At 52.9% G+C, this 26,889-nt stretch overlaps 2 protein-coding genes across 8 annotated transcripts in view; one reads left to right on the top strand and one right to left on the bottom strand.

The window, feature by feature from the left end:
• The window catches only part of FAM168A (family with sequence similarity 168 member A), a 202,143-nt gene extending 188,135 nt beyond the window's left edge, over positions 1-14,008 (top strand). For all 5 annotated transcript variants that reach the window (XM_049822987.1, XM_049822986.1, XM_049822985.1 and 2 more), the window contains 4 exons: positions 6,761-6,903; positions 9,340-9,514; positions 11,128-11,258; positions 12,548-14,008. In XM_049822987.1, coding sequence (XP_049678944.1) covers positions 6,761-6,903; positions 9,340-9,514; positions 11,128-11,240 — 431 coding nt within the window. In that variant the 3' untranslated portion in view covers positions 11,241-11,258; positions 12,548-14,008. The remainder of the gene's footprint in view (positions 1-6,760; positions 6,904-9,339; positions 9,515-11,127; positions 11,259-12,547) is intronic.
• Positions 14,009-17,700: 3,692 nt separating this feature from the next.
• Positions 17,701-26,889, bottom strand: RELT (RELT TNF receptor). Of its 3 annotated transcripts, XM_049822968.1 has the most exons (11): positions 26,819-26,889; positions 24,031-24,088; positions 22,851-22,940; positions 22,592-22,764; positions 22,406-22,491; positions 21,900-22,139; positions 21,635-21,715; positions 21,460-21,544; positions 21,208-21,369; positions 20,986-21,109; positions 17,701-18,780 (listed from the first exon to the last, which is right to left on the bottom strand). In XM_049822968.1, exons 2-11 carry the CDS (start codon positions 24,073-24,075, stop codon positions 18,742-18,744), a joined length of 1,125 nt encoding a protein of 374 aa, XP_049678925.1. In that variant the 5' UTR covers positions 24,076-24,088; positions 26,819-26,889; the 3' UTR covers positions 17,701-18,741. The 3 variants fall into 3 exon arrangements, with proteins under 3 accessions (XP_049678925.1, XP_049678928.1, XP_049678927.1); XM_049822971.1 differs by lacking the exons at positions 22,406-22,491; positions 22,592-22,764 and having other exon boundaries at positions 24,031-24,201; positions 26,819-26,861; XM_049822970.1 differs by lacking the exons at positions 22,406-22,491; positions 22,592-22,764; positions 26,819-26,889 and having other exon boundaries at positions 24,031-24,342.

Genomic DNA, 26,889 nt, shown 5'->3' with positions numbered 1-26,889 from the left:
CTCCTAGAGCTCCTTCAGAGGAGGAAGGCAAGTGGAGAAGGGTGAAAGCCTCTCTTTTAGCTGAGCGTTTGGTCCCCAGGAGCAACCTGAGGTTGTTTGCAGGTGTGTATCTGTAGTGATGATGCTCTGTGGTTGAGCAGAGTGGTATGTGCAGAAAAACCAAAGGGAGATTTTTTTTCCTATTCCCTTAAAAGTGAAAGAGACAATCCCAAAATAAAGCGTGATTTTCAAGGAACCCGGGTGAAATTCCCACCTTTTAACTCAAACTGGCTGAGCAGAGGTGGGGGAGGAGATGCTGCTTATGGATCGCCGTCAAACAGGCTTTTCCAGGAGGAGCCTTGTAATCTCATCCCCTAAGAGGCCAAATAGTGCCTCCAGGAAGGGTTGATAAACTCCCCGATAAGGCCCCCAGTGCTTCCCCTGGCATGTGGGGTGTCCTCTGGCCCCTGCCTGACTGTTCTTGCCTGCTTTTGCCCTCATGTTGCCTGCTAAAGCTGGGGTATGGCTATCATGTGGCATGCTGCAGGCGTGAGGTGGGACCAGTTCTATGTTCAAAATGCAAAATTAACCTTCCAAACACCTCCCGGGACCTGGAGAAACTCCAAGTCGTATTTGGAGAAAAAAATATAAGGTATCTTAAAGTGACTCTCCGTGGGCCATGTTTACAAGGTTGGGGCTGCCGTGCCCATGCACATGTGCGGGTTGAAGCGTTCCTTACCGTCTGTCTGCTGCAGGCTCCCTTCTTGTGCTAAATTAAATCATTTACAGAATGAGATGAGAGGAAGAAATATTGTTTCTTTTTTTGATTAAAAGAATTATTAAAAAATAAATCTATTAAAAGCCTTTGGGAGACTTTTTCTTCGAAGAGGGATGTCCCTACAATTCTGGGGTAGGGGCTGTATGCCTGACATGGTGCATAGGCTTTGCATCGCACCTAATTTCACGGCAGACCAGATTTGACCGAGTTGTAAGTGTTTGGAAAATCTCAGCTTGTAATCAGTAGAAACCTAGATATTATTCAGCAAAATTCCTTTGGAGTTCCACCCATGCCTGGATGTGATTTCTCCTCCCCATTGCTCCTCTGGGCTGCTGCAGGTGAGATTCCTCCCTCGAAATCAGAGACGGCAAGAGCAGATACTGGGGTAGGAAAGGGTTTGGGGGCAAAATTTGGCTGTGGCCATCCGGTGTGGGTGATAAAGGAGATTAATAATGCAGTCACCGGCCAGACCCATGCCGGCTGGCCTTGTTTCCAGAGGACTGGCTTGGGCACATTTAATTTGGAAATTAAATTTAATAGATAAAGCCTTGAGGTTTGATTTGCAGAGACGCTTCAGGCTTATAGCTGCGGTTGGCTTCGCCAGAGCTCTGCTGGGAGATGCCATCTCAAGCGCAGGCTCTGAAAAATCAGAAGCATTTCAGGTTGGGCATCCCAAATCGGTTCTGTCTTTCGGCTCAATCTCACCTAGCCCAGGTTTTGTTCTTGGGAGAACAGCCTTCCCCAGGCAGCAGGAGGCAGGTGAGAGCTTACTCGTGAGCATCGGCAAGGTGTCAGATCTGGATGGAGGAGAGCCAAGGAGAAGCCTGGGAGACGAGTCCTTCTGTTCCCAGGGTGAAGAGTGCCCACCAGTATGGACTGGAGCCGCATGCCGGACAGGGATAAATACGAACGAATACACAATAGCTGCTCAGTACCTCCCCACATCTGCACCAGTAAGATAGAAAAGGTGCTGAGGGCTCCACTGGACTGTGACCCTGCAGTGAAAGACCATGGCAAGACATGCATGAACTTAAAGGCTGGGTAAGAGCTGCCCAGGTGCCTTCATCCTGGCCTTGCCTACAGTGTGGGGACATGCCTTTGCCTTTTGGCTTTTTTTGTTCTTTAATGATGGGTTTTCAAAGCTTGGTTTTGCCTGAGGTATTTTGTTTTGTTGCTTAGATGCTCCAGTTGAGATCAGGGCGGTCATAGACACAAAGCTTTGAGCACAGTAGTGAGCAAAGTTGTAGATTTTATGGTCGTTTCTGCCCCAGAGCCTCCTGTTTGCTTTTGTCTGGCTGGTGAGGATGGTGGTGGCGGTGACAATGTGCCAGGCAGGACTTTGGCAGAGGCTATGCAAGCCTGCCAGGCAGCTGCCTGTGCCAATGTCCACACCATGGCATCATCCCCTGTGATGGCTCCGTGTTCATCACTCCAAAGCTGTTCCTCCAGCCCTCTGGGTGCAGGGAAGGCAGATGGACAATAAAGCCAGGAAAAAGGCTGGAGGATGATGAGCCAAGGTGGAGGGCTGTGGCAGAAGCAGGACCAGACACCCAGAACCAGTCAGACTCAACTGGGCCATGCAACCACATAGGACCTCCCGGAGCTGCTCACGGCTGCTTACTCCTGTCCACAGTCCACCTCAGCGTGAGCCCCGTGTTCTGCCCTGTGTCTTCCTCAGGGGATCTGCCTTCTGCTCCCAGGGGTGGGAGCGTGCTGAGTGCAGCCTCCTTAGACACAGCTTGAATTTACTGAAAAAATGCACATCGTTTTTTATAGAATCACAGAATCGTGGATTCACAGAATGGTTTGGGTTGGAAGGGACCTCTCAAGGTCATCTAGTTCCAACCCCCCTGCCATGGGCAGGGGCACCTTCCACTAGACCAGGTTGCTCCAAGCCCCATCCAACCTGGCCTTGAACACTGCCAGGGATGGGGCAGCCACAGCTTCTCTGGGATGGCTTCTCTGCTCCAGTGTCTCACCACCCTCATCATAAGAAGTTTTCTCCTTATGTCCAATCTGTAAGCTTTCTTAGAAGCCCCCTTTATATATTAAAAGGCTGCAATAAGGTCCCCCAGGAGCCTTCTCTTCTCCAGGCTGAACAACCCCAACTGTCTCAGCCTGTCCTCACAGCAGAGGTGTTCCAGCCCTCTGATCGTTTTCGTGTCCCTCCTCTGGACCCGCTCCAACAGGTCCCTGTCTCTCCTGTGCTGAGGACCCCAGAGCTGGACGCAGAACCGCAGGTGGGGTCTCACCCGATCGGAGCAGAGGGGCAGAATCCCCTCCCTTGACCTGCTGCCCATGCTGCTGGCGATGCAGCCCAGGACACGGTTGGCTTTCTGGGCTGCGAGCGCACATTGCCGGGTCATGTCCAATTTTTCATCCACCAGTATTCCCAAGTCCTTCTCCACAAGGCTGCTCTCCATCCCTTCATCCCCCAACCTGTATGGATACCGGGGATTGCCCCGACCCACGTGCAGGGCCTTGCACTTGGCCTTGTTGAACTTCGTGAGGTTCACCTGACCCACTCCTCAAGCCTGTCCAGGTCCCTTTGGATGGCATCACTTCCCTCTAGCCTATCAACTGCACCACTCAACTTGGTGTCATCTGCAAACCTGCTGAGGGGGCACTCAATCCCACCATTTATGTCATTGATGAAGATATTAAATAGTATTGGTCCCAGTACCAACCCTTGAGGGACACCACTCATTACTGGTTTCCACTTGGACATTGGGCTGTTGACTGTAGCTCTGGACATGGCCGTCCAGCCAATTCCTTTTCCATCTGAGGAACCATGCTTTTGGTGACCCCTTCATGTGGAAACAAGAGGAGATGGTGATACAAAATCGATCACAGACCTTCCCCCCCCCCCCCTTCCCCCCAGCCTTCATGCTATTCTAGAAAAATTTATCCACACAATTCAGGGCACTTCTGTGTTGCAGGATCAATAAGGTTGAGCTTTCTAGAGTGGCACGAAGGATTTAATCAGCAATTTTAATAAATCTTGGAGCTTAAAGGCTTGCTATTGCTTTTAAAATCCCAGCCTGCTGCTGAACTGCGAAGCGGCAGAAGCACGGGCCATGCCAACCTCCTAATCCTAATAAGGTGTTAGATAGTCATAATTAGGCTTTAAAATTAGCTATCAGACATGCTTTTCCAAGAGGAACCTCCGTCATCTTGTGTCATTAAACCTTGATTACACATTGTTTTTGCCCACAGATTGTTCTATTTTTTTTGCAATTTATAAACATGGAAGATTACATCTGCCTGGACTGTTATGCTTAATACCTTTTAAAATATTATAGATAAATTGTCCGTGATTCAGCAATCAGGAAACCACAGCAAGTGTTAGCATTCAAGGCAGTGAAACCACACAGCCTTGAGCTGGTCCACATCTCCAGATGCCCATCAGAAACGAAGCGTGATGCCAAGAGGTCTTTGTTTGGAAAAATGAGTTCAGAATAGAAAAAAAATCCGTAAGATTGAAAAACAGGGGGCTGGTGGGTCTGTAGGTGACATATTGTTGGGTTCCTGGAGGAGCTCGTGATTGAGGAGTCTCCACTTCTGCTGCTAGGGTGAATTCGGCCGTTTCAAACCTGCATTTCCTTTTGCTCCTTCCATCTCTCATTTAAAGATAGTTGCTCTCCTGCTAATGCACGTCAGGAAAAGGGTCACAGCTATTATGCTGTTTAATTAACACATTTTTTCCAATCTGCAGCAATCGGGAGGCGGTGAGATGCTGTTTGGGAGTTCCTAGAAAGCTCCTTGTTATCTTAACACTGTTTCAGTGCTGGGCAGATAATATGGGATATTAGCAGTCTTGAAAACTTAGCCTTCATTAATTGCTGCCCTGAATAGTGGTTGAGTAAATTAGTTCATTACATTTGAGTGTTTAGATGTCTTATTGCTGGGCTGAGCCTTGACTTCTCCTCTCCATCCTACACAGTCTTCCAGGCCTCTTTGCCCTAAGGACGATTTCTCCCAGCTCTCCTGCAAAAGCTGGCTACCATTTCTCACCAGCCAGCCCAGCCCACATGCTTTTCCTTGCTTGTGCAAGCAGGTTTTTTTCATTTCCATTTTTTTAACCATTCATCAAGCTGTGACCAACACCTTGATGCCTTCACGGCATACTTGATGCAGTCCGGGGCATCCCATGGCAGCAGCTCAGCTTTTAGTCCACCCTAGAAAAAAAAACCCTTAAAGCACAGCTTTAAGTATTCTCGAGGATTTTTCCCCAATTTAGCACTTAAGTAATAATGTTTTAGGGGCAACTTCATGGCACCTTCCTTGGAAATGCCTCTAAAGGTTGGGAATTCAGGTGCTGTATATCTTTGGTGCGGGGACGTCCCATCCTCGGGGCAGGTCACACATCTTTTAGATGCTGTACTTGCCATGAGGTCTTATGGTATTTTGCTGCCAGGTAACAAGAATTGGATTACGCAGTGTTATCATGGACCTGCTTAAAACCGCCCCTTTCTTTTTGGAGAGCAAAATTGGTGGAGGGTATGGGGGTTGACCCCATATTCATGACAGGTCAACAGATAGGAAAGTACCTTGAAAGGAAGAAGAATAAGAGCAGAGATCCTTACGGGATGTCTTCACTCCAGGGAAAACATTTTAAAAAGAAGGACAAATATGATCAGAAGATCTTGAGCTAGTACCACTTGGTCTTCCTGGAAGGAAAATACAATTTTATAAGCACCAGGCAGCTCAAAACTTAATGCAAAATACCAGCAAAACCCCAAAGTGACACTCACAGACAGCAGGTCAGCTGACATCATCTTATCCTTTAGGTTATTTTTTGTTGTGCTTATTTTCTGGGACAAATTTCCATGTCTTGGAAAGGATCCTTCATTTTAGTTTGTTCCCCATATACTCAGCATCTCCTAAATGCGGCAAGATAAGTTAAGGTTTCTTTAGATCTTTGATAAAGTGTAAATCTGGGACTTGGATGCTCCAGCTAAACAGCCTGATGGGATGACAGGGAAGACTGGGAGATGCTGAAGTCCATTTTCTTTTCCTTACATCCAAAGAGAGGAAAGACAAAAATTGCAATCTATCTGCCATATCAGGATCACAAATATTGCAAGGGACATTTCCCCGGCTGCCTGTGCCTGCCTAACCACTGCTGTCCCAAGCCCCCGCTGCTCCTCCCAGCTTGCCAGCAGCCTGCCGTGCCTATTTACTGAGCAGAGCCAATGGCTTTTCTTAATGGCAATAAAGCAGATTTGCTGCTTTTGTCGCTAATGCAAATAGCCTGCAGGAAGCAGGACAGGTATGAAGGTGCTCGAGCATCAGTTGGGGTTGCCTCTCCCACTTGCAGAGTAAGTTGATGGTCACAGCCCTCCTTTGCAAGAGAGAAAACTGCTTGGCACTGTCCACCTTGATGAAATACTTAAAGGCATCCACCATTTTCACCTTAATATTAAGGTTTGGACCATGGGTGTTGCTGCTTTTCTGGTCATTGCCCGGGGACAGCAATACTGTGCCATGAAATCAGATCCTCCAGCAATTAAATTCTGGTTTTGCATATCACACCCTGAGCAAAAAAAAAGGTGAAAGGACAAAAATCTGGGGAGGAGAGAAAGAAAAACATTATTCTCATCAAGTAGATGTATAGAGGTGGGTAAATAGGCATGGGGATACTGCTGTCTTAGGTGATTTAAGTGCTGGTTGAGTCTCATCGTGCCTTGACCGTTGGGAATACTCATCGACTGTGTAGGCAGTGTGGGAAGAGCCACCGCTGGGCTGGGTGGAGGATGCGGCCCCAGCTGCTGTGATCGATTAGCCAGGGGCTGGATGCTGGACTCAGAGGTCTCAGCTTGGTGGGTTTCATGGGACGTCAGTAGATGCTGGTGCACCTCGGTACGTCTCCTCCGTGCTGAGTGATGCCCAGCGAGCAGCTGGTCCATCATGAAGAGCGGCTCGGGTTGCTCATGGGCCAGCTAGACCGGCTCTGCAGCTATAAATCCTCACCCTAACTTGGACTCCTCTTGTCTTTGCCAGGGTACACTGCGGGGACTCCCTACAAGGTCCCACCGACCCAGAGTAACAACGCACCTCCTCCCTACTCGCCATCTCCGAATCCATACCAAACCGCTATGTACCCCATCAGAAGTGCCTATCCACAGCAGAACCTGTACACCCAGGTAGGTGCCTCGCCGGCCGCCGCGGCAGCTCACCGCCTCACTCAATGGCGTGCAAATACAGCCCAAGGTTCCTGTGGGGCTTTGTCCTTGGCTGTCAGGGCTGAGCACCCATGTCCTGGTGTGATGGAGGTGCTCATGGGGGGGCTTAGTGGGTCTCTGGGATGCTGGGGTCTCCTGGCTCCTCCGTTGGATCCTCTGGATGAGACATGGTCTTGTGTGGTTGTCGGTGTGCAGCGGAGTCAACATGGTGGCATCCCTGTGGCTTGGCCAGGTTGGGAATCGGGTCCCTTCCCCCAAAATCGCATGCCTGACTTGCTGGGGCTTGCTGGCTCCAGGGTGGTCCCTGCAGCCACCTCTCCCCACGCTCGCCAGCTCTCAATGCTGCTCTTCCCCAGGGCCACAGATGAGTCTGGGTCACCACAAGGTCCACTTGCTGGTGGCTGTTGGCATCTCACTTGGCTTGCATCAGCCTCCTGATGCCTCCCATGGAAAAGCCCCTGTGTCACCTTCACCAGCACGAGCTACTTCAGGCATGACCCAGATTCGTGTCCTCATGGAAGAGCTCCTCCCTGAGCACCTGGATGGGTTTCCAGTTCCATCTTCTCTGCTCCTGCATTGCCACTGCCTCTAGCTATGTGCTGGGGCCAAGATCCTCCACGGGGATGCAGTTTAGGGCTGATGTCCTCCAAAAATCACCTTGATGCCCTTTCCCACTGAACGCCACGAGCTCCTTGGAGCATTCTGGCCCTACGGCTTCCCTAGCTTTCCCCTTCCTCTTTAATGTCAAATAACCAACTTCTCCAGCAACTACAACCTCATGGAGCGGTTTCTCCATGCCTTGCTGAGACCAGAGCATCTCCTCTTGCCAATTTGGTCTGCCGTCACTTCTCCTTCCGTTAACTGAGTGTTGCATAAACTGCTGGGGACCAAACCCATCCCTGCCTGCTGGTTTCTCTCCCATCCCAGCCGCAGCAGGAGGTTGGCATCTGCTAGCAGTGCCCACCAGCAAGCCTGAGATGGAGCAGGGCTTGCAGATGCCGTTTCCTCATCTCTGCTTCCCAGGGACCGGCAAATAAGAGTTTTGACAGCTTGGAAGGGAACAACAACGGGAAGGAGATGCTTTAGTACATCCTTTCAGCACGTTGCGCTTGCAGCACTCGCTGCCTGGGATGTTCCTTCTCTGCAGCTGATTTCTCAGTCGCATTTTCTTCATGGGCCTAATTTATCTTAGTGCTTCCTTCTCATTCTCTAAGGAAATGCCCTTCAGCATCTGCAGTTTGTCCTATCAACCTTTGTAGCTCCTGAAAGAAAGAAGTAATTTAATAGTTCACCTGCATCTCCTTCTCCCCTTAATCCATAGCTTCAGAGATTCTCTAACAGCTTTCACCAATGCATGATAAAATCTCCCTTCATTGTTTTAAACCCTCTAATCTTTCTAATTGTCCCTGGTTTGCAGGTATCAGTGGTGTCCCTGCCTGTCCCCTGGCAGTTCTCTCCTTTGCACCACTCACATTTCAGGCCCTTCATTATTTTGGACGTGGAGCTTTTTCTGTTGGCTCCTTTCTTTTATTCCCACCTGTCTTCCCCACCCTGTTTCAAAACCTCACGGGTCTCAGCAGCCTGGATTTCGGAGCCCCTCTGTCTCCCATCGGAAACCCAAGAAGACGACACTCTTCCTGGACCCAAGCAAGCACCTTGGGATCAGCCGAGAGCCATGGCTTCTCCTTTTCCCCCATCTCTTGTTCATTTTCTATGCTAGCAGCCAAAGTCTTTTGGGTCCAGGCCCATTTCATCCCACCAAACGGAGGCAGCACGGTTTGTCCCTGAGAAGCTCTGCCCCATGATGCTGATCCCCCTCCAAGTCCCGTTGCCTTCATCCATCCCACGGACCGTCTCACATGTCCACAGGTTCAGCTTCATCCTTCCTTATCCAGGTCTCCAGGCGCAGGAGCTTGCTCATGGGAAGGACCAGCCCTTTGGCAGTGCTTGAATGATGTCCCGTGGGCAGCTCTTTGCACCAGCCGCCACGCGTGATGCCTGGTCGTCCTAATATTGCTTCTGCAACACATCTGGAGGAGCTGAGGGCTTGAAGTCTCGAAGTGAAGGACTGTCCCGGTGGAGCTGCTCCGGGCTGGGTTTGGGAACCTCTTATGCCCCATCTGGTGCAGGGGGTAGGTGTGGGGGTCTGCTGCCGCAGCCGGCAGGACACGCTCCAAGAGCATCACTGCTCGCTCCACAGCAGGCTCTACGGTCGCAGCTGATGTAACTAACTCCTTGCTGACAGCACGGTCCGTGTTACCGGGCTGCCACCCACTGCAGACAGCGCTGGTGATCGCCTTTAAATAAAATACTGAGCTTCAAGTCACTGCTTTGGCTTGTGCTTTCAATCAAATGACAAAGATGATGATGTTGGGTTTTTTTTCCCTTCTCAAACAGGGAGCTTATTATACCCAGCCAGTGTACGCGGCACAGCCTCACGTTATCCATCACACCACCGTGGTTCAGCCCAACAGCATCCCATCGGCCATCTATCCGGCCCCGGTCGCTGCGCCCAGGACCAACGGTGTGGCCATGGGGATGGTCGCTGGGACCACCATGGCCATGTCAGCAGGTAAGAGGGAAAAATCTTTCCATGTTCTGAGCCGTAGTTTCATCTCTCGGGTGGGACATATCCAAACAACCTGTGCAGGAGACTTATCCCGGACGAAAAATTCGCTGTGCATCCCACGTGCTGCCTGCAGCCTTGCAGGGTGTATCTGGCAAGTGGCTGCAGAAGCGCCTTGCACGCAGCTAACTGCAGCTTCATCTGCTAGTTTTGCTTGCTGGTTACCGCTCCTTTGCAGGCAAAAATCAATTAATTTGCTCCCGATACTGATCTAACTCAGTTTTTAGGTTAGCAGAGGAGACCTTTCATTTGGCTCACATCTAGAGAGATGCACTCTTGCATCCTTAAATACATTATTCCTTGCTCTTTCTGTTCCATAAGTAGAGGAATAACCAGGTTTGTCCGTCTTCAAATACCATTGCATTTCTATCCTCAAGTTCCTTTTTTAGGATACCTAAGGTCTTGCTTTCATTTTATGAAATGAAGGTTAACCTTGGTTTATGTATCCCAAATCCTTTGCATTTTATGTGCAGGATTGCTTCAAACTGCAATTAACTGATAGCACATTAAGTAAGGATATGGGCTGGTTTTATTTTTCCAAAGCCTGTATTTCTCTCATTAACAATTCTTAGGGTTGGATATTGAATTATGCCAAGAAATGCATCATTCATCCTTTTGCATCTGCATTAGCTGTGAAATAGGACTTTGTTATGGGACACAATCCCTGGTACAAGCAGAGATATTGCGGCCTGTGTATGACAAGAACCACTCTGAGAGATTTACTGTTGCTTATACTGAGAAGTGGATAATGTAATTAATGCACGTGGGATGTCCTAAAATTTCATTAGTAGCATTTGTAGAGAGATACCCAGAAACTGAGAAATTGTTGCAAGCACCCAGTTACTCCCAGAACGGAGTAGTTTGGGGCTGTATTCTCTCTCCCCATGTTTGCTGAAGGCATTGTGCAAATTCTTACCTAAAACCTCTCTGCGTATCAGCTGCAGACTAAAAGAAAAGAGGCTGCACTGGGCAGTCCCTATGCTTCATGGCTGGGAGAGGATTTCTCCTTCTGCTGCATCCCAAGGCTCTTGGCTCTGTGGGTTTAAATGAAGCAAAATAGCTCCACTGCCCTGGGAGATGAGTAGCAAAACTCATCTGAATTTTGCCTGAAAGGTCTGGGTTTTTTCTCATCTCCTTTTGCAACCCTCATCCCTTCCAGTTTGGTCCTTGGATGTTTCAGATTGCTGCAGTGATCTGCTGTTACAGTTTAGCCCGGTGCCTTCAGCAGGTGGAAGATGTCAGCAGGTTAGCGGCTAGCTCTGCTGCTGCTCTTTTAGGGAAAGGAAAATTAGAAAAAGATGAGTTAAGGGCCCAAATATGCTGGAGCTTCAGGTGGGTTTATTCCATTCATGGTGCTGGCTGATACCAACCGCATGAGTTAAATGCCTTCGATTCAGGTCTCACAGGCAGAATAATATTTGGGAGAACTGAAGAAGGAAAAAAAAGGGAGCTGATGCTGTGCCTGCCCCTCAGATGCAGTCTGCAGCATTGTACCCTCGGGCTACCGCTCCCCCGATGGAGCTCTCAGCCTTGCTAAATATTTCTCCATGCCATTGCAGGAACCTTGTTGACCACCCCACAACACACCGCCATCGGAGCACATCCAGTTTCCGTGCCAACGTACAGGGCTCAAGGAACCCCCACCTACAGCTACGTACCTCCACACTGGTAAACCCACTGGCCAATTCATGTAAGTGCTGCCTTTACTGGTCTTGCTCTGCCCTCGTCGATAATTAGCCACCGAGCACCGCTATCGCTTCTCTCCTTCCTACAAAGCTGCTGAATCTCTTTGTCCAGGCGATGCTGACTCCAGGAGAGCCATTTAGCACTGCTCCCCGGCAGGGATAGCTGCATCGTGCGCTGTCATGGGGCTACAGAGGGTGTTAGCAAAGCACGGCGTACCTTGACCTGACATCTTGCTGCTCGCTGCATGCAAGGCTTTACCAGTGACCTCAGCGGCATCAAGCCGCTTTGAGTGCAGTCGGGCGCAGTGAGGGTGGAAATTGTCATGCCTTAAGGTTTTGGATGCATCACGCTCTTTCATAGAATCACAGAATGGTTTGGGTCGGAAGGGATCTTAAAGATCATCTCGTTCCAACCCCCCCCTGCCATGGGCAGGGACACCTTCCACTAGACCAGGTTGCTCCAAGCCCCATCCAACCTGGCCTTGAACACTGCCAGGGATGGGGCAGCCACAACTTCTCTGGGCAACCTGTGCCAGTGTCTCACCACCCTCACAGTGAAGGATTTCTTCCTAATATCTAATCTAAATCTACCCTCTTTCAGTTTAAAACCATTACCCTCGTCCTGTCACTACACTGCCTGATAGAGTCCTCCCCATCTTCAGCATCACTTGAATATGGGGGGGGGTTTTCCTGCTAAAACACGCTGGGAGATCATCCTGTTCATTAGCACCGGGGTTGCGTGCAGCTGCCTGCACCCTGCCTGTTCATTAGCACCGGGGTTGCGTGCAGCTGCCTGCTACCAGCTGCAGGTTCATGTCCTGCTAAGGATCCCAGAAATCCCAGCTGCTTGTTTAAACGCCCTCTGCGTGTTACTGGAGCCCTTGGTCCATCATGCCCAATTAACGGGCAACGCAGCTGATGGGAACGCATGATTCTGCATGGGGAGGCAGCACAGAGCTCATCCAGCCCAGGGGGTTATCTGAAATCTCTCCTTGCTGTATACATTACGCTGGGCTAATCCTGCCCATGACAAATTGTTGTGCAATTAGCAGAGAGCATCCCATCTGCATATATTTAATCCTGTGCATTGGATATTAGCGGCGAGCTGCTGCTTTCTCAGCTCTGTGCCCAAGAAATTGCCCGCAGAGCAGCGCAAGGGATGGTTAAATCCCCTATGCATCAGCTATACGTGCTGCGCACAGTGCAGGGGTGCAGACGAGAGGAGAACAGCCCTTTCTGATCCTGCACCGCTTGCTTCTAACTCCTTATTTTTAATATGTTTGCTCTCTTCCAGATCCGGAGTCAAACATTGTATGCAACTACACAAGTCTTACATCGGTGCTGTGGCCGCTGTACTGCAGCACCTCGTCTGTTTGCAAGAACAAAAGAAAAAAAAAAAGTGCAAGGGTCACTTTATGCATTCTTTAGTGGTTTTTGTAAAAGCTGCTTTTTCTAATCTTCTGCCTCTTTTTTTTTTTTTCCTCTCCCCCTTCCTCCTCCCCAACCCACATAAATTGTGTAACACACATACTGACACTGAGCAATAGTAAAGTTCTCTCTTCGGTCCTATCATTTGAAAGCTCAGAATATTCACTTTTCCAGCATTGCCCAGCTGAGTGGTGCAAAGATCCCCCCACTTCTTGTTTGTTTGGGTTCTTTTCGTTATTTTTCTGTTGTTGTTGTTGTTGACAAGAGCCTAGATTTTCTTTGGCTAGTGAGAGTGGTTGATGTTCAGGGTACTATGTGAAAAGCACAGCGCTGGTAGGCAGGCTTATTCCGATTTGGTTTGGGTATTTTTAGTTGAATAATATAAATTATTTAATCTTCCATAACATATTACAAGAAAATTGGTGTCTTCCAGATAGCTGTCGTGATAGATTATAAATGCATTATCTGCAGTGAAATTCTGAACTCATCCCTTCTTTTGTAGGAGTAAGAGAATATAAATATAATTAGCGATGTAACACACTTGTCTTAGGAAGTAGGAGGACTGGTCACCATCGGGTCTTTGGTCTGCTTTTTCCAACTGGGCAAACGGATCTTGCGTGATGGGAAGAGAGCAGCGGAGAAACACATGCCCTGGTAGCATCTTGCACCTCTTGGGAAAACGAGATGCTCCCCATCAGCCGTGTCCTGGGGCTGCGTGAGGGAGAAGGCAGCTCCTTCCTTGCGTGGCTACCGTTTGCAGGCAGGGGTGTGCCGGGCGGCTGTTGAAGGAAGCATGAGATGTCCAAGGGTTGGTCTGAAGAGCTTCTCCAGGTCCAGGGGTTGGTCTGAAGAGCTTCTCCAGAGTCTGGTGGTGTGGGGAAGGAGGGCGTCTGGTTGATGGAGACGAGTCTTTGAGGCAGGGCGAGGGGGAAAATGGGTGGCTTCACCTCGCACCCGTGTCGTTGGCAGGGCTGAGACCAAACTGCGGCGCCTCCGTGGCAAACAAGGTGCTCCCCCCACCATTCTTTGGGTTACAGCTGGGCTCGGAAACTTCCAGGAGAAATGTTCATCCAAGCACAAATCCCAGCACCATAGAGAAAGGCTGGAGAGGGGGATGATGTCTGGCTGCTCTGCTTGGCCAGTGGGGAGAAGTGGGGGGAAGAGGAAGCAATAGCAATAAACACGTTGCCTTCCTCACGGGAAGGCACCTGAGAAAAGGTGAGACCAAGGAAGGTGATCCACAGTTGACGTGGACCGGGCTGGGAGTTAACGGGCATGCAGGGGCTGTGGGCATAGGGGTAATTTCTGGGGGTTTTGGCTTACCCAAGGGCAGAAGAACGAGAAGCCAACTGCAGCCAGTGACATCCCACCTCGGGGTGCCCAAGTAGAGCAATAAGTTGTCTTGAGGGCAGCAGAGAGAGAGTTCGTATTTGCAGACAATGCTTGTGGCCAGTTTATTTTTAAATCCTTATCACTAAACCCAGCATAGAAACAAGGTTTTTCTTCTTTTTGTTCCTAAGACAAAAATATTGTTGGGTTTTGATTTTTCCCTCAAGTGTGCCAAAAGAGTTACATTCACTTGGTGGCGTGTTTGCAACTCTCACGTCTCTTGGGCTCCGAGGTTGGCACAACGGACCAAATCCAGAGCCTTTAAAGAAGTCGGGATAGGAGATGTGGATGGGAATCCCTCCTGGCACTGCCTGGCATGGGTTTCCAACCCATGCATGGTGTTGAGTCAGTGCCCAGATGTCTCTGCTGGTCGCTCTGCTTTGGTCATGCCTGGATCACATCTCCAGATGGAGGTGACGGCAGTGGAGACCAACACTGGAGGGTCACCTTGACCAGGACACGGTATAGAGGTCAGACTGGAGGGTCCTTCAGGAGAGCAAGGTGACCAGTTGTTGGCACCTGAGTGAGACCTCCTTGCTCTTGGTGGTGTCTCCCAGCTTGGCTTCTGCTGCCATTGGGAGGAGCTACTGGAGCTCCTTCCCATGGGCATGGTCCAAATGGGGAGAAACAAGCTTGGGGACCCAAGAGGACTTGTCCTACGACTGGTTGGTCCAGGGTTGTTTGTCAGGTTGGGTGTTGGCACCAGCACTTCTGTATGGGGGTCATTTGATTGGTTCTGCTGGTTTTAAAGAAAAATCTAGCAAAGTTCTGGTTGACCTTCCCAACATCAAGGAGAACAAAGTGGGTGAAGACTGAACACCAGTGCTGTGGGGTGGGGAAGGTGGCTTTCTCCCGTGTAGTACTTTGGGTTGCACTTTGGGTTCGTATAAAAGGAAAAAGAAAAAAAAAAAAAAGAGTAGATAATCAGGGAGTTGCCCCATTCAGCTTGGCGAAGCCAAGATTTAGCACATAAAAAGCAACGGGACATTTGGAAATAACAATACTACATCATTCTTCCACTGTTTGTAGCATGCTACAGTTAAACCTGGGCACAAAAAAAACCCCCCAAACACAACAGATCACGGGAATTGAAGATCTCTCAAATACCTTTTTTTGCTCTCAGTGTTGACTTCTTGTTGTGTATTAGGAGCTGTCAGTGAGCGTTGAAACACACAGGATAGAGTAAGCTCTAGCCAACATAACGGCACTGCAACTTGCAGGGTCCAAGGAGCTTTGTTATCACAGCCCAGGCTCTGCAGAGGAGGCCCTTTCCCAGCAGACACTGTCCTACCACTGGCTTAGGCACCCTTCACCCTTAACTGCTTTAGGAACAACTGCTAAAATTTTGGCCCATGGCTAGGAAGGAGATGCTGGGCTTTCTCCTGAAAGGAAAGAAAACACTAAAGGTGGGGTAGAAAGCTCCAGGACCTGAGCATGGAGGGTCACTCAGTGTTACCGCTAATGAGATCTGACATGGGACGGTTTAGTTTTGATTCCTTCGCTTGGCTCAATAGCAGATCTGATGCTCCTCATCCCGTTATGCCCAGGCAGAAATACTCATTAACTCAACAAGGATGTGAAGAGGTGAAATACTCACCGTCTGTTGGGCGAGAGGCTTCGGTGAGCGCATTTGGCAACGGGTGTTGGGTTTAGGCTTGGACCACTGCATGGCTCTGGGGCCACCACGTGGCTCCAGGCTTGGGTAGCTCCTTCCCAAGGTGGCTTCATGGGGCTGTGGTGGTGGAGAGATGCTCCCTGCCACCGTGTGGGGATGGGGGGTTTGATGTCGTCCCCCCCCGGCTCATGCCAGCAGTGACCTGCAGGCCTGTCCCCTTCCCTGTGGAGGGATGTGGTTTTTTGGATGGATGGAAGGATGGGAGGAAAGCCCATCATCCCAAGCCCTTTCCTTGGCCAAGTCATGGCTTAAGTGAAGGTCCTGGGGAGTCACAGCCTGGTGGGGGACTCCCTTGGTGGGGGGGACACTGATGGAGGCCACCAGCTTCTCAAATAATTCACTCCAACAAAGCTTTGCCAACATCGGTTAAGGAAAAGGGTTTCCCATGGTGAAGGATCACACCGGGCATTAACAGGGAAGAGCAGGAGGGGTTAAACCACCCTTAGCCAAGTGTCTCAGAGATTATAATTCCAGCTAAAGAGGAAGGAAAATAACTCTCAAACCGCTGTTACGACCATTAACCCATCCCTGCCGTTATCTTTGCTTTAAAACATGAGCTGTAATACGTGATCTGGGGCGGGGGGAAGCATGTTAATAATAGTGGTGGTGGCCCCCAACACGAGCGAGCCCCTTGGAGCCTGTACCCATCACGCCTCCAAGCGGCTGAACCCTCCGGGTGAGGATTTGTTCCTGTATTTTATGAATAATAATTACCCAGTCCAGCTTTTTTGCAGTTTCAAGATCTAATTATCATGAAGTGTTAGTTAAGGGGTTTGTTTTAATGATGGATGTTTCAGAGTATCAGGGTTTTTTTTCTCCCAGCCTCCGGCATCTCACTGAATATGGTCCTTCCCAGAGAGACACCCCCCCCCTTTGCCATCCCCTCCCTCCTCTCCTGCATCCCAGCGGCAGATACGTCCCCGGGGGGGATTTGGGATGACGCGATCCCTGGCCGGAGGGCATGAAATCACATCTTGCTTTCTTAGAGGGAGAAAAAACACATTTGGGGGTTTATTTTCAATAGGAAAACCCAACCAGCCGACAACAGCAATAAGAGCCGCTGGATACCCGTTAATCCAGGGGTTTTGTTTTGGTTTTTTTTCAATTGTCAGTATTTTCAGGCCCTCCATCTATCATCCCTGAAACACGGCGACCCTCCGCCCATCTTCCCTTTGCTTTCCCGCAAGTGCCGAGCTGGCTCCTGAGCCCATTGGGCTGCCAGCAGGATCAGGCTCCAGATATTTTGTCTGCCGTGTGCTAGCATTCCCATAGGGAAAAAGGAAAATAAAGCCTGTTAAGGAGCTTGGGCGGGAGAAGAGCTTGGAAAAGGCATTTTTCTGGCATGTTGCACCGTGGCGCTCACAGATTCACCAGTAATTGGGTAAAATAACCTGTTACAGGGATGTTTGCAAAGAAGGAATAGCAAAATATGTGGTTTAACAGCAGCAATTCCCGGTTAGGAACACTCAGTTGTGCTCTTTGTAGGGAAAAAAATCCTGATGCAACGCAGCCACCTGCAGCATCACTGCATATTCCTGCAAGGGATGGAGCTGGGTGAGCTGGGTTTTACCCCAGGCGAAGCGGGTTCAGGATCAGGGCGCTGGGTGGGGAGAGATTTGTAGGGTCGGCAGCCATCGGGAAGCACAGCAAGGAAGGGAAAATGAGACAGCGGGGTGCAGGATCGCACCCAAACCCTCCCATTCCCATAGCACGGAGCAAACCCATGCCGTGCTCCTAACCCTTTCTATGTAATTAATTTTTAAATTCATTTTGACCACCAGGCCAGCTCATTTTTAAATATTATTGGACCTCTTAAGCAAAAACAGATTAAAAAAACCAAACAACAAAAAACCTGAAAAAATAATTAAAACCAAGAGTAACCATGTCTTCCAAGTCTAAGTCTCAAAGGTGTGTAGGGAACATGGCCTTGAACTGATGCCCTGGAAAGCCCCACAGCCTCGGTTTGTCCATCTGACGTGTAAATTTGGGGTTGGTTTTTTTTTCCTGTTTGTTTTCTGTTCTGGTTTTGGTTCTGAAGATCAGGTCGTGTTCTCCCTGACAGATTTCAGCCAAGAGTTTGTAACTGTACGATATTTACTGTAAGATGTAGAACATTCAATAACTATTAAAATGTTTCCAAAAAAAAAAAAAAAAATAAATAAAAGAGCCCGAGAGGGTTTGGTGGTTGGTTTTTTGGCGCGGTGATGTGGTGGAGAAGTGAATGGGACCAGCCATAAACCCATTTCTAGGTTGGTGGTGGAGCTTGATGGTCTCCAACCCAACCTTGGGAGGGTTGTCCCAACATGGCCAAGCCGGTGTGATCCTACAGGAACAGCCCCTATGGAAAAGTGGAGTGTGTGATCTTCACGGTGAGCAGAGCATCACCACCATATCCTCCTGGGCTGATTGAGACTTTGGCTAGAGGAGATGTAGATGCAGGAAACCAGCTTTGGCCAGAGCAACCATGCACGCCCCAGTTGGGTTGGATGTAGGGTGGGAGTTGTCCCACGATCCAGACACTGGCATCAGCTTGTGGTGTTAAGCGCTGGCACCTAGTGATGGAGGGAAATAAAGAGCCCACGATGTTCCTGGAGAGGCTTCAGTTCGCCAGACCCAGAAGGTGACCAAGAAATGGCATCTTGACCGCACGACGTCCTCCATTGCACGGTGCCTCCAACGGAGCCGTGCTCCGGTGTCACGGCTCCTGGAGATGCTCTCCATCAGGCCACCACGCCATGGCCACCACCATCGGCGTCGCAGCTCCTGGAGACGCTCTCCATCAGGCCACCATGCTGTGGCCACCACCAGACCTCGGGGACAGGGAATCCTTCTCACCAGCCGGGCAAGATGTTGGATTTGCCGTGCTGCTGGTGGACACCTTGGTGGCAGGAGCAGAAGCCAAGCTGCCACCTCCAGCACTTCATGGCTCCAAGCGGGACTGGCTTTCACGCGGTGCCCAACATCCTCCATCCCCGCCGTGGGGGTCTTTGTGGGTGTCACCGTCCCCCTGAGACAGCCCCCAGGCCAGGTGCTAGCTGTGGAGGACAAGGGATGGACCACGTCTCCGGGTGAGGCTGGATCGGGTCCTTTACACCACCCACAGTGGCAGGAGCCACTCGGTGTCACTCCCTGGGCCAACGGCCACGGTGGCTGTCACCACCCAAGGGTACCCCACGTTGGAGAGGACAACTCCTCCTGCTAAGGGCAGCCACCCAGGGTGTCCCTGCACCCCCAGCGCCTGGTCCAGGACACCCCCCCCAAGGATGCTGAGACCCTGCAGGATTTGGCCACAGGCTCAGCAGGGTCAAGGTACCCCCAAACGGTTGGGGTGACAGGAGTTGGAGGGGACACGGTGTCCGGGGTGGCCCCTGAGGGTGCTGGGGTGGGGGACACGCTGCAGTGAACGTTAATCATCGCTGTCACGAGCTGGGGGGGCTCAGCTGGGCAGAGGTGAAGGCAGGGCAGGCAGCTGCCCAGGCTCCGGCCCCCAGGCGTGGGGTGACCTCGCGTCCCCGTGGGCTGGCTGCACGCCTGTGCAGGCGTGTACGTACACGCCCGTGCATGCACGGGTGTGCATGCAGAGGTGGGTTTGCACGCGCATTTATGCACACATCTGTGCACGTTTGTGTGCACACGTGCAGCGGGGGGGGTTTGTGCACAGTCGCAGAGCTCCATGTGCAAGTGTGGGTGCGTTTGCACGCATGTGTGACTGCACGTGTGCGCGCAAGCACGTACGTGCATGTGAACACATGTATAGACGTAGAGGCAGGTTTGCATGTGCATGTGCACATGTTCATCCATGCATATGTTTGTGTGTGTGAGCAGGCGTCACATGCGCATCTCCATGTGTATGCGCACTTACAGAGCTCCACGTGCATGCCTGCATACATGTGTGTGCATGTACGTATGTGCGTGCATGTATGCATGCAGAGGTGGGTTTGCATGTGCATTTGTGCACACGTTCATCCATGCATTAGCTGTGTGGCAGCGTGTGAACACGTGCATGTCTCTGTGTGTGTGTGTGCAGATGTGGGTGTACCCTCAGAGCTCCATGTGCAAGCGTGGGTGTGTTTGCATGTGTGTGTGACCGCATACGTGTGTGTGTGCGTGCATGTGTGTATCTGTACAGAGGTGGGTTTGCACATGTATTTACATACATGTCCCTCCGCGTATCTGCTTGTGTGCGCGTGCAGCACGGCATGAACAAGTGTACGTGTAAACATCTGTGTGTGCACACGTGTATACATGCTTACAGAGCTCCGGGTGCATGTTTGCATGCATGTGTAACTGCAGACGTGTGTGCGCATGCATGTATGCACATGCACATGTATATATGCGTGCAGAGGCGCGCGTGCATGTGCAGCGATGCGCCCACACCTATACGTGTGCGTGCTCACATTAACACGCATGCACATACACATTTCCGTGCACAGGCGCTCGTGCCCGCCAGCGTGACCCGGTGCAGGGGTGGCGGGGGGGTGTGTGTGTGGATGCACGTGTGGGGGGGCACGTGCACCCGTGCAGCTGCCCGTGAGTCACCCAGCAGCCCCCCCCCGGCCGTGTCACCCCGTGCCAGGCCCCGCAGCGAACCCGCAGCACCCTGCAGTGTGTGACACCCCCTCTGTCCCTGCCTCGGTGTCCCCTCTGTCTGTCCCAGTCCATGCATGGCTATAGGGGGGGGGGCGCGTATAGGTGCGTGCACATATGTAAGCGCACGTACACGTACGCATAGCCTTTTGTGCCTATACGGGTGTATGCCTATACACATAAGTGTATGCAAATGTGTTGTATAGGGGTGTATGGGCATTTGCATGTGTGTTTTGAGCGTGCTATAGGGGTGTACATAGGTGTAGCTGTCTGCGAGTGGGTCGAGGGGATATTAAAGTGCTGGCTGCTGCAGAACACCCCCTTGCACCAGCACCCACCCCTGCATCCTCATCAGCACCCACTCCACAACACCCTATATAGCGCCTTAAATGCAGGGGGGGCGGGGTGGGGAGGAAAGGGGAGGGACTCCCCCAACGCCTTCAGGCTCAATTTTTAAAGTATTTTTTCAAGCCTCCCAGCTGCTGGAAGAGGCTTGGAGGCAATAGGCTGCTCTGTCCTCACAAATCACCAGATGCCCTCATTAGGCTTCAGAGTTAACATTCTATCCCCCAGCCTCCTGAAGCCCCCATTTTCCCCAGGAAGGACCCCCCCTCCCAGGGGCTCCCCACCACCCTCCCTCCACACCCCTTCACCTCGGGGGGGCCATCGATGCTTTTCAACCATGGGGGCCGCATCCCGCTACCGGCAGGGAGGGGACCACGGGGGGGTTCACCCCCTGCCTCGCTCCTTGTCTCGGGGATCCGGGACACTCGAAACCTGTTGGGGGCGATCACATCAGCCTGTCCCCACCCTGGCTGGGGGCGGGGGGGGGGGGCACACACGCTTCGGGGGGGGGGGGGGTTGTCCCCACTTACCTGCCAATGGAGAGGATGGTGACCTCACTGGGACGACCCCCAGGTTTGGGGACCTCGGGCCACTTCTTCTGGCTGCAGCGGGCGCACGGGGCCGGACCCTGCACCGTGTGGAGGTGCTGCTGGTGCCGGCAGGCGAGGGGAAACTGAGGCAGGAGGTGCAGCCTGGGAAGAAAGGGGGGGGAGATACCATCAGCAGGGGGTCGGTCCCACCGTGAGGGGATCCTTGGGGGCAGGGGGGGGGGGGTGTCTTACTTATTTGGGGGGGTGCAGCCCAGTGGTGGCATCGGCTGTTGGCTGTGATGCTCCTTCAGCAGCTCCTCCAGCGCCGCAGCGTTTTCTATGGGTGGGGGGAGACCATGGAGGGGGGGTCACGGGGGTCCAGCCTGTGTCACACCCCACCCCCCCCCCCCCCAGGGACCCCCCCGACCTTTCTTCTCGGTGATCAACCGCACCAGCACCCCAATGGTGTCCTCGTTGGCGTCCTCCAGCTGGTAGACGGAGCTGGGACCTGGAAGCAGAAATTTTGGGGGGACTCAGTGATGTGGGATAAACATCCCCCCCCCCCAGCCCACCAACCAAGGATGAGGAGGATGCCCTGGGACGACGAAGACCAGAAGCCACGGGGATGGGCTGAGCGAGGGGAGACGGACGTGGGATCACCGAAAGGTGTCCGCGGCACAACCGGAGCTCACCGGTGCCGCCGGGCTGGGGGTCCTTGCTGGCGGTGCAGTGGTAACCCTTCTTCTTCAGCAGGTTGCAGACCAGGATGCCCAACAACCCCATGGCGCAGAAGACGGGGACGATGGTCAGCACGGCCGCCTGCGCCGCCGCCGCCTCCTCCTCCTCCTCTTCCTCACCCATCAGGGTCACCCACGTCCTGTTGGTCCCTGATGGCCGGCCCAGAATTTCGGGGCTGCGGGCTCGCCGCCGACCTGGGGAGGGGAAGCACCAGATCAGCCTCAGAGAAGGGTTTTGTTGGGATTAAATCCTGTTTTTCCCAGGAGCCTCACTGCAGGGTTGGCGCCCTGGGGGGAAGCAGAAGCCACTCGTGTCACGAGCGGAGACGTTCTCGGCTGCCACATTCCACACCTCATCTCGAGAGGGGGACGCATCCTGCGCCGTATCCCGGGGCGAACGCCGGCACAGGTTTTTTTGGCACCCACGGAACCGGGGTGACGCCTCCAGCCCGAGCACCCACCTGGGCACCCCGGGGTGCTGCGGGGAGCATCGGCGCAGGGCAGACACCGGCCCCGGGGCTCCCTCTCCCCTTCAGGGCTGTAAAACCTGCGGGGTGGGAGGGGAGGGTCAGGATACGGCCCACGAGCAGCACCGGGGCTGGGGGTGTGCAGCATTTTTCTCTCCCCCTTCCAAGGGCTGGGCTCACCCCGGCAGGCAGGCTCCGCAGCGGCTGTCGGTCATCGCCGTTCCCGGTGCCACCAGGATCCTGTTCCCGGCTCGGCAGCGGGTGTGAGCGGAGCAGGATATGTCCCCCGGTGAGAAGGTGCCGGGGGGACAAGCTCGACACGTCCCCACCGGACCCTGCGCCGAGCTGCACGCCTGCCCGGAGGGAAAAGGAGGTGAGCGATGGCCGCATCCTGCACCTTCCCTCCGGGGTCGATGTGCCACGGGTGGGCACGGCTTACCCCGGCGGGCTCCTCTCCGGGTGGGCATCCCGGTGTCCCGTGCTCCCGGGGTCCGCAGCTCCCGGCCCCCGCGCCGGGTCCGCTCAGCACCTGCGGAAAGAGCGGTGCTCAGCGCCGGCCGCTCCGGCTCTCCCGCTGCTCCGAGGCCTGTGCCGGCGGTGATGCGGGTCCGGTGCAGGTGATACGGCAGAGCTGAACCCATCACAAGCGACGTGATGGATGCAAAACTCTCACATGGACCATGGCAGACGCAAACCCGTCACAAGCGACGCGATGGGTGTAAATCCGTTGCATGCACCGTGGCAGACGCAAACCCGTCGCCAGCAACGTGATGGATGCAAACCCATCGCATGCACTGAAGCTGACGCAAACCCATCACCAGTGGCGCGATGGATGCAAACTCACTGCACGCACCGTGACGGATGCAAACCCATCACGTGCGCTGCGGTGGATGCAATCCCGTCGCTAGTGACGCAACGGATGCAAACTGATCATACACTCACGATGGGTTTGCAGCCACGCCGGTGCAAAAGGATCGATGCAAACCCATCGCATGATGGATGCAAACCCATCATCAGTGACACGACGGGTGCAAACCCGCTGCATGCACCACAGCAGACGCAAACCCGTCCCATGCACCGCAGCGGATACAAACCCATCAACGACGATGCGATGGATCCAAATGCATTGCATGCACCGTGGCGGATACCGACCTGTCACAAGGGATGCGACAGATGCAATCCCATCGCGTGCACCGCGGCCGATGCAAACCCATCACCAGTGACACGGTGGTGGCAAACTCACCCCGGGCGATGCAAACCCACCGATGGGTACCTGCACGGCCCATCCCAGGAGCATCTCCCAGACATGGGACAACACGGTGGCCCCAAGGGGAGCGGCGAGGGAGAAGCCGCATTCCCTATCAGCCCCTGCCCTGGAAGAAGCTTTGGCAAAGGATAGCAAAGGAGGAGGAAGAATTTTTCGGGGAAAAAATAAAATATCCCCCTGGACCCAAATTAAGCATCATCCCAGGGCTGAGCTGCTGCAGGTTTGCGAGAGAAACATTTTGGGGTGCCCCATTGTGGCTGTGGCGTGGTGATGCCGGGATGGGTTTGAGCAGCGGAGGAGCCGAAAGTAGAGACGCAGAGGGATGAGATGGGATGGGTGAGGCTGTACTTACCCCCAGGACGGTGACGAGCCACCAGCGCATCCCGCTCCTCTTCATCGCTGGGGGAGACCTGCCCAAGGGGGAGCACCAGGGTCACCATCTGGGAAAAATCCTGGTGGAGAAGCAATTTGGGGGCCCTATTCCCCCCATGAGGATGCTCCAAGGAACCTGCCTAGACAAGTCCTCCACCATCCCCCAAAAAGTTCCGTTAGTGGTTTTGTGGGATGACCAGCATCACCCCCTTCCCTCGTAGATCCCATCTCCATCCCGAACCGGAGAGGGACCAACCCTGTAACGCAGTCAGGAACAATGGTGCAAGAAGCAGGGGAAGGAGCAGATGATGCTAAACACCATTAAATAAAGGTTTTTCCTGCTCAGGAGGAAATCCTTATGCATCTGCCACAAGGAAATGAAGTCATTAAAAAAAAAAATAAAATTAAAAATCAAGTGAAACAAAAGGTGTTTCCCACAGGCTCATCGCCTCTCTCCGCGTTCAGCAATTAGGTGTTAAAACTAAAATAAATGCTGACAGCACAGGGGAAGGGAGGAAAAAATAAATAATAACACAAAACCGGATCCAGCCTTCGCCACCCACATGGAAATTCCCCCGGTCGTCACGGTCCCATGAGAGCCACACCAGACCTTCGTTACAGCCTTTGCCTGACGAGTTTCTCCTAATTAGTGGCCAGCACTAACAGTCTGAGATGCAGCTAATTAAACTCAGGAGGGGAGATGCTGGGGGCTGAGCGGGGCAGAGCTGGGTAATTGTACGACGTGCACTGGGACACGATAGCACGGCCCAAAATGAGCATCCTCTGTGCTCCAGTTCTTCCCAGGAAGGGAGCACCCCATCGGGGTGCCAGCAGGAAGCCAACCAGCCCTTCTCCCCTTCTAAGGGGCTGCACCCCCAAACCAAGACCCCTCAAGCCCCATCTTCACTAGCACCATCCATGCCAAGCTGGGACCCCATGATTTTTGGGGGGGCTAAGCCAGCTGCCACCATCACCCAAGCCAGCCTGAGCCCCACCAAGCGCCACCTCCCCGCCAAGCATCGTCCCAGGGCGATGGCATCCCACGGGGACACATCCCGAATCCCCCCGGGACTTGGGATGTGGCCCTCGATCGCGGAGGGAGGGTGAAACCGGTACAAGTCCTCCACCCTGTAAGCCAGCGCTAATAAAACTCAAGTTTAAGCCTAACGTGAAGCTTTTTAATCCTTCGGGGTGGTGGTATTTAGGCTTTTAATAGCAGCACCTTAAGGACACCCCAAGATGTTTGGGGTGCTGCTCTGCTGGGGAAGGAGCCGCGATGGCTCCCAGGTTGCCGGAGCATTCCGGCTCAGCATCTCAAGATAAATGGATTTAAACCCCACCAGGAACAGGGCTGGCCTCAGGTAAAGCAGATCTAAGGCCAAGCTTAATCCAAGGATTAAGGACATCTCTTAGATGACCAAGACGCCGCCGCGGGGATGTAGGAGGTACAAGGACCAGGGGGGACCAGCTCCTGGTTATCACCGGAGCTTTGCCCAGTCACGGCCACCCCAGGACTGAGTGCCCGATTTTGGGGGCAGCTCAGGACCTCCCAGGTGGGGATGGGGGATGCAGGCACAAACCCGCAACCGGCAATGGGGGGATGCCCGGCTGCCCTGGCGCAGCGGAGAGAAGTCCTGAAGCTCCCTGGGGGAAACTTAAAAATAACCTAATTTGCCCCCCAAGAACTAGAGGAAACTAAAAAATAACCCCACCGGTGCCAGACCCGGCTGCTTTTTGGGGACTTCTGACCTCCACCAGCCCTGTACCCCATTTGGCCAGTGCCTCAATGCAAACACACCGAGAAAAACAACTTGGATTTGGTAACCCCCGCCCCCCCCCAAATCCCACTGGATCACACAAGCCTTTTATTCCCAGCCCTTCCTTAATACAGCCTGTAACCCAAGGCTGCCCACTGGGATTCCAGCGAGGGCTTCCCCTCCTTAGGGGGGAACAGGGTTTCGGCTGATGGCTCCTGCAGATAAATGGGGGGAAAAAAAGGAGCAACTGTTCAGGAACACTTTGGGGAATGGTCTCAGAGGCAGCCTGGGACAAGGGGGGGATTGTCCGGCAGACGGAGCAAAACTCAGCGTTATTGCATCCCCCTGCCCCGGGGCCCCATCAGAGCTGTGGGAAGAACCAAACCATGGCAAAAATCCGATATTAAAGTCAAATGATCCCAGAGGCATCGCCGTCACACAAATTGGGCAGCGGCACGCTCCAGCCCCATTTTGGGGTACAGCCCCTCACCGCAGCATCCCGGCTGACGCAGGTATTTGGTTGGGAGCCCCGGGATTTTCCAGCTCCGGAAAAAAACCCCAACCCCAAACCAACAAAACAAAACACCAAACCCGACACAGCTCCGATCTCTTTTTCCAGGCAGCTGCTGCTCAGTTTTTTCTTAACCTACTTTTTCCCCCTCTCCACCCTTTATTTTAACCTACATTCGCTCTGCAGCAGCCAGAGCCAGCACCGGGCTCTCCAACCACCGCACCCCACTTCAGGGTGGTGCTCCCCCCACACCCAGCTTAGAGATAAGGTCAAGGCAATACCCCCCCCCCCTTTTTTATTGCAAACAGGGGGGTCCAGCACCCCAAAAAGCACCAGCCCCCCCCTCCCTTGCACAGCCCAAACCCAGACACCCCCCCAAGGAGGGAATAACCCTTTAAGGAAAAGTAACCCGAGCACCCCCCCAGCTCGGAATAACTCCCCCCTAGCTCGGGAAGGGGGTAACCCGGCCGGGGGGGGGGGGGGGGGGGGGGTCCCCTTACCTGCCCCCCCGCCGCGGGGCCGCCCCGCCGCTCGTTCTTCCTCCTTATGAATGAAACCGCCGGCGCGCTAC

This window comes from Accipiter gentilis, chromosome 19 (genome assembly GCF_929443795.1).
Source record: "Accipiter gentilis chromosome 19, bAccGen1.1, whole genome shotgun sequence".
Classification (NCBI taxonomy): Eukaryota; Metazoa; Chordata; class Aves; order Accipitriformes; family Accipitridae; genus Astur; species Astur gentilis.
This window is presented reverse-complemented; position numbering and strand designations above follow the sequence as displayed.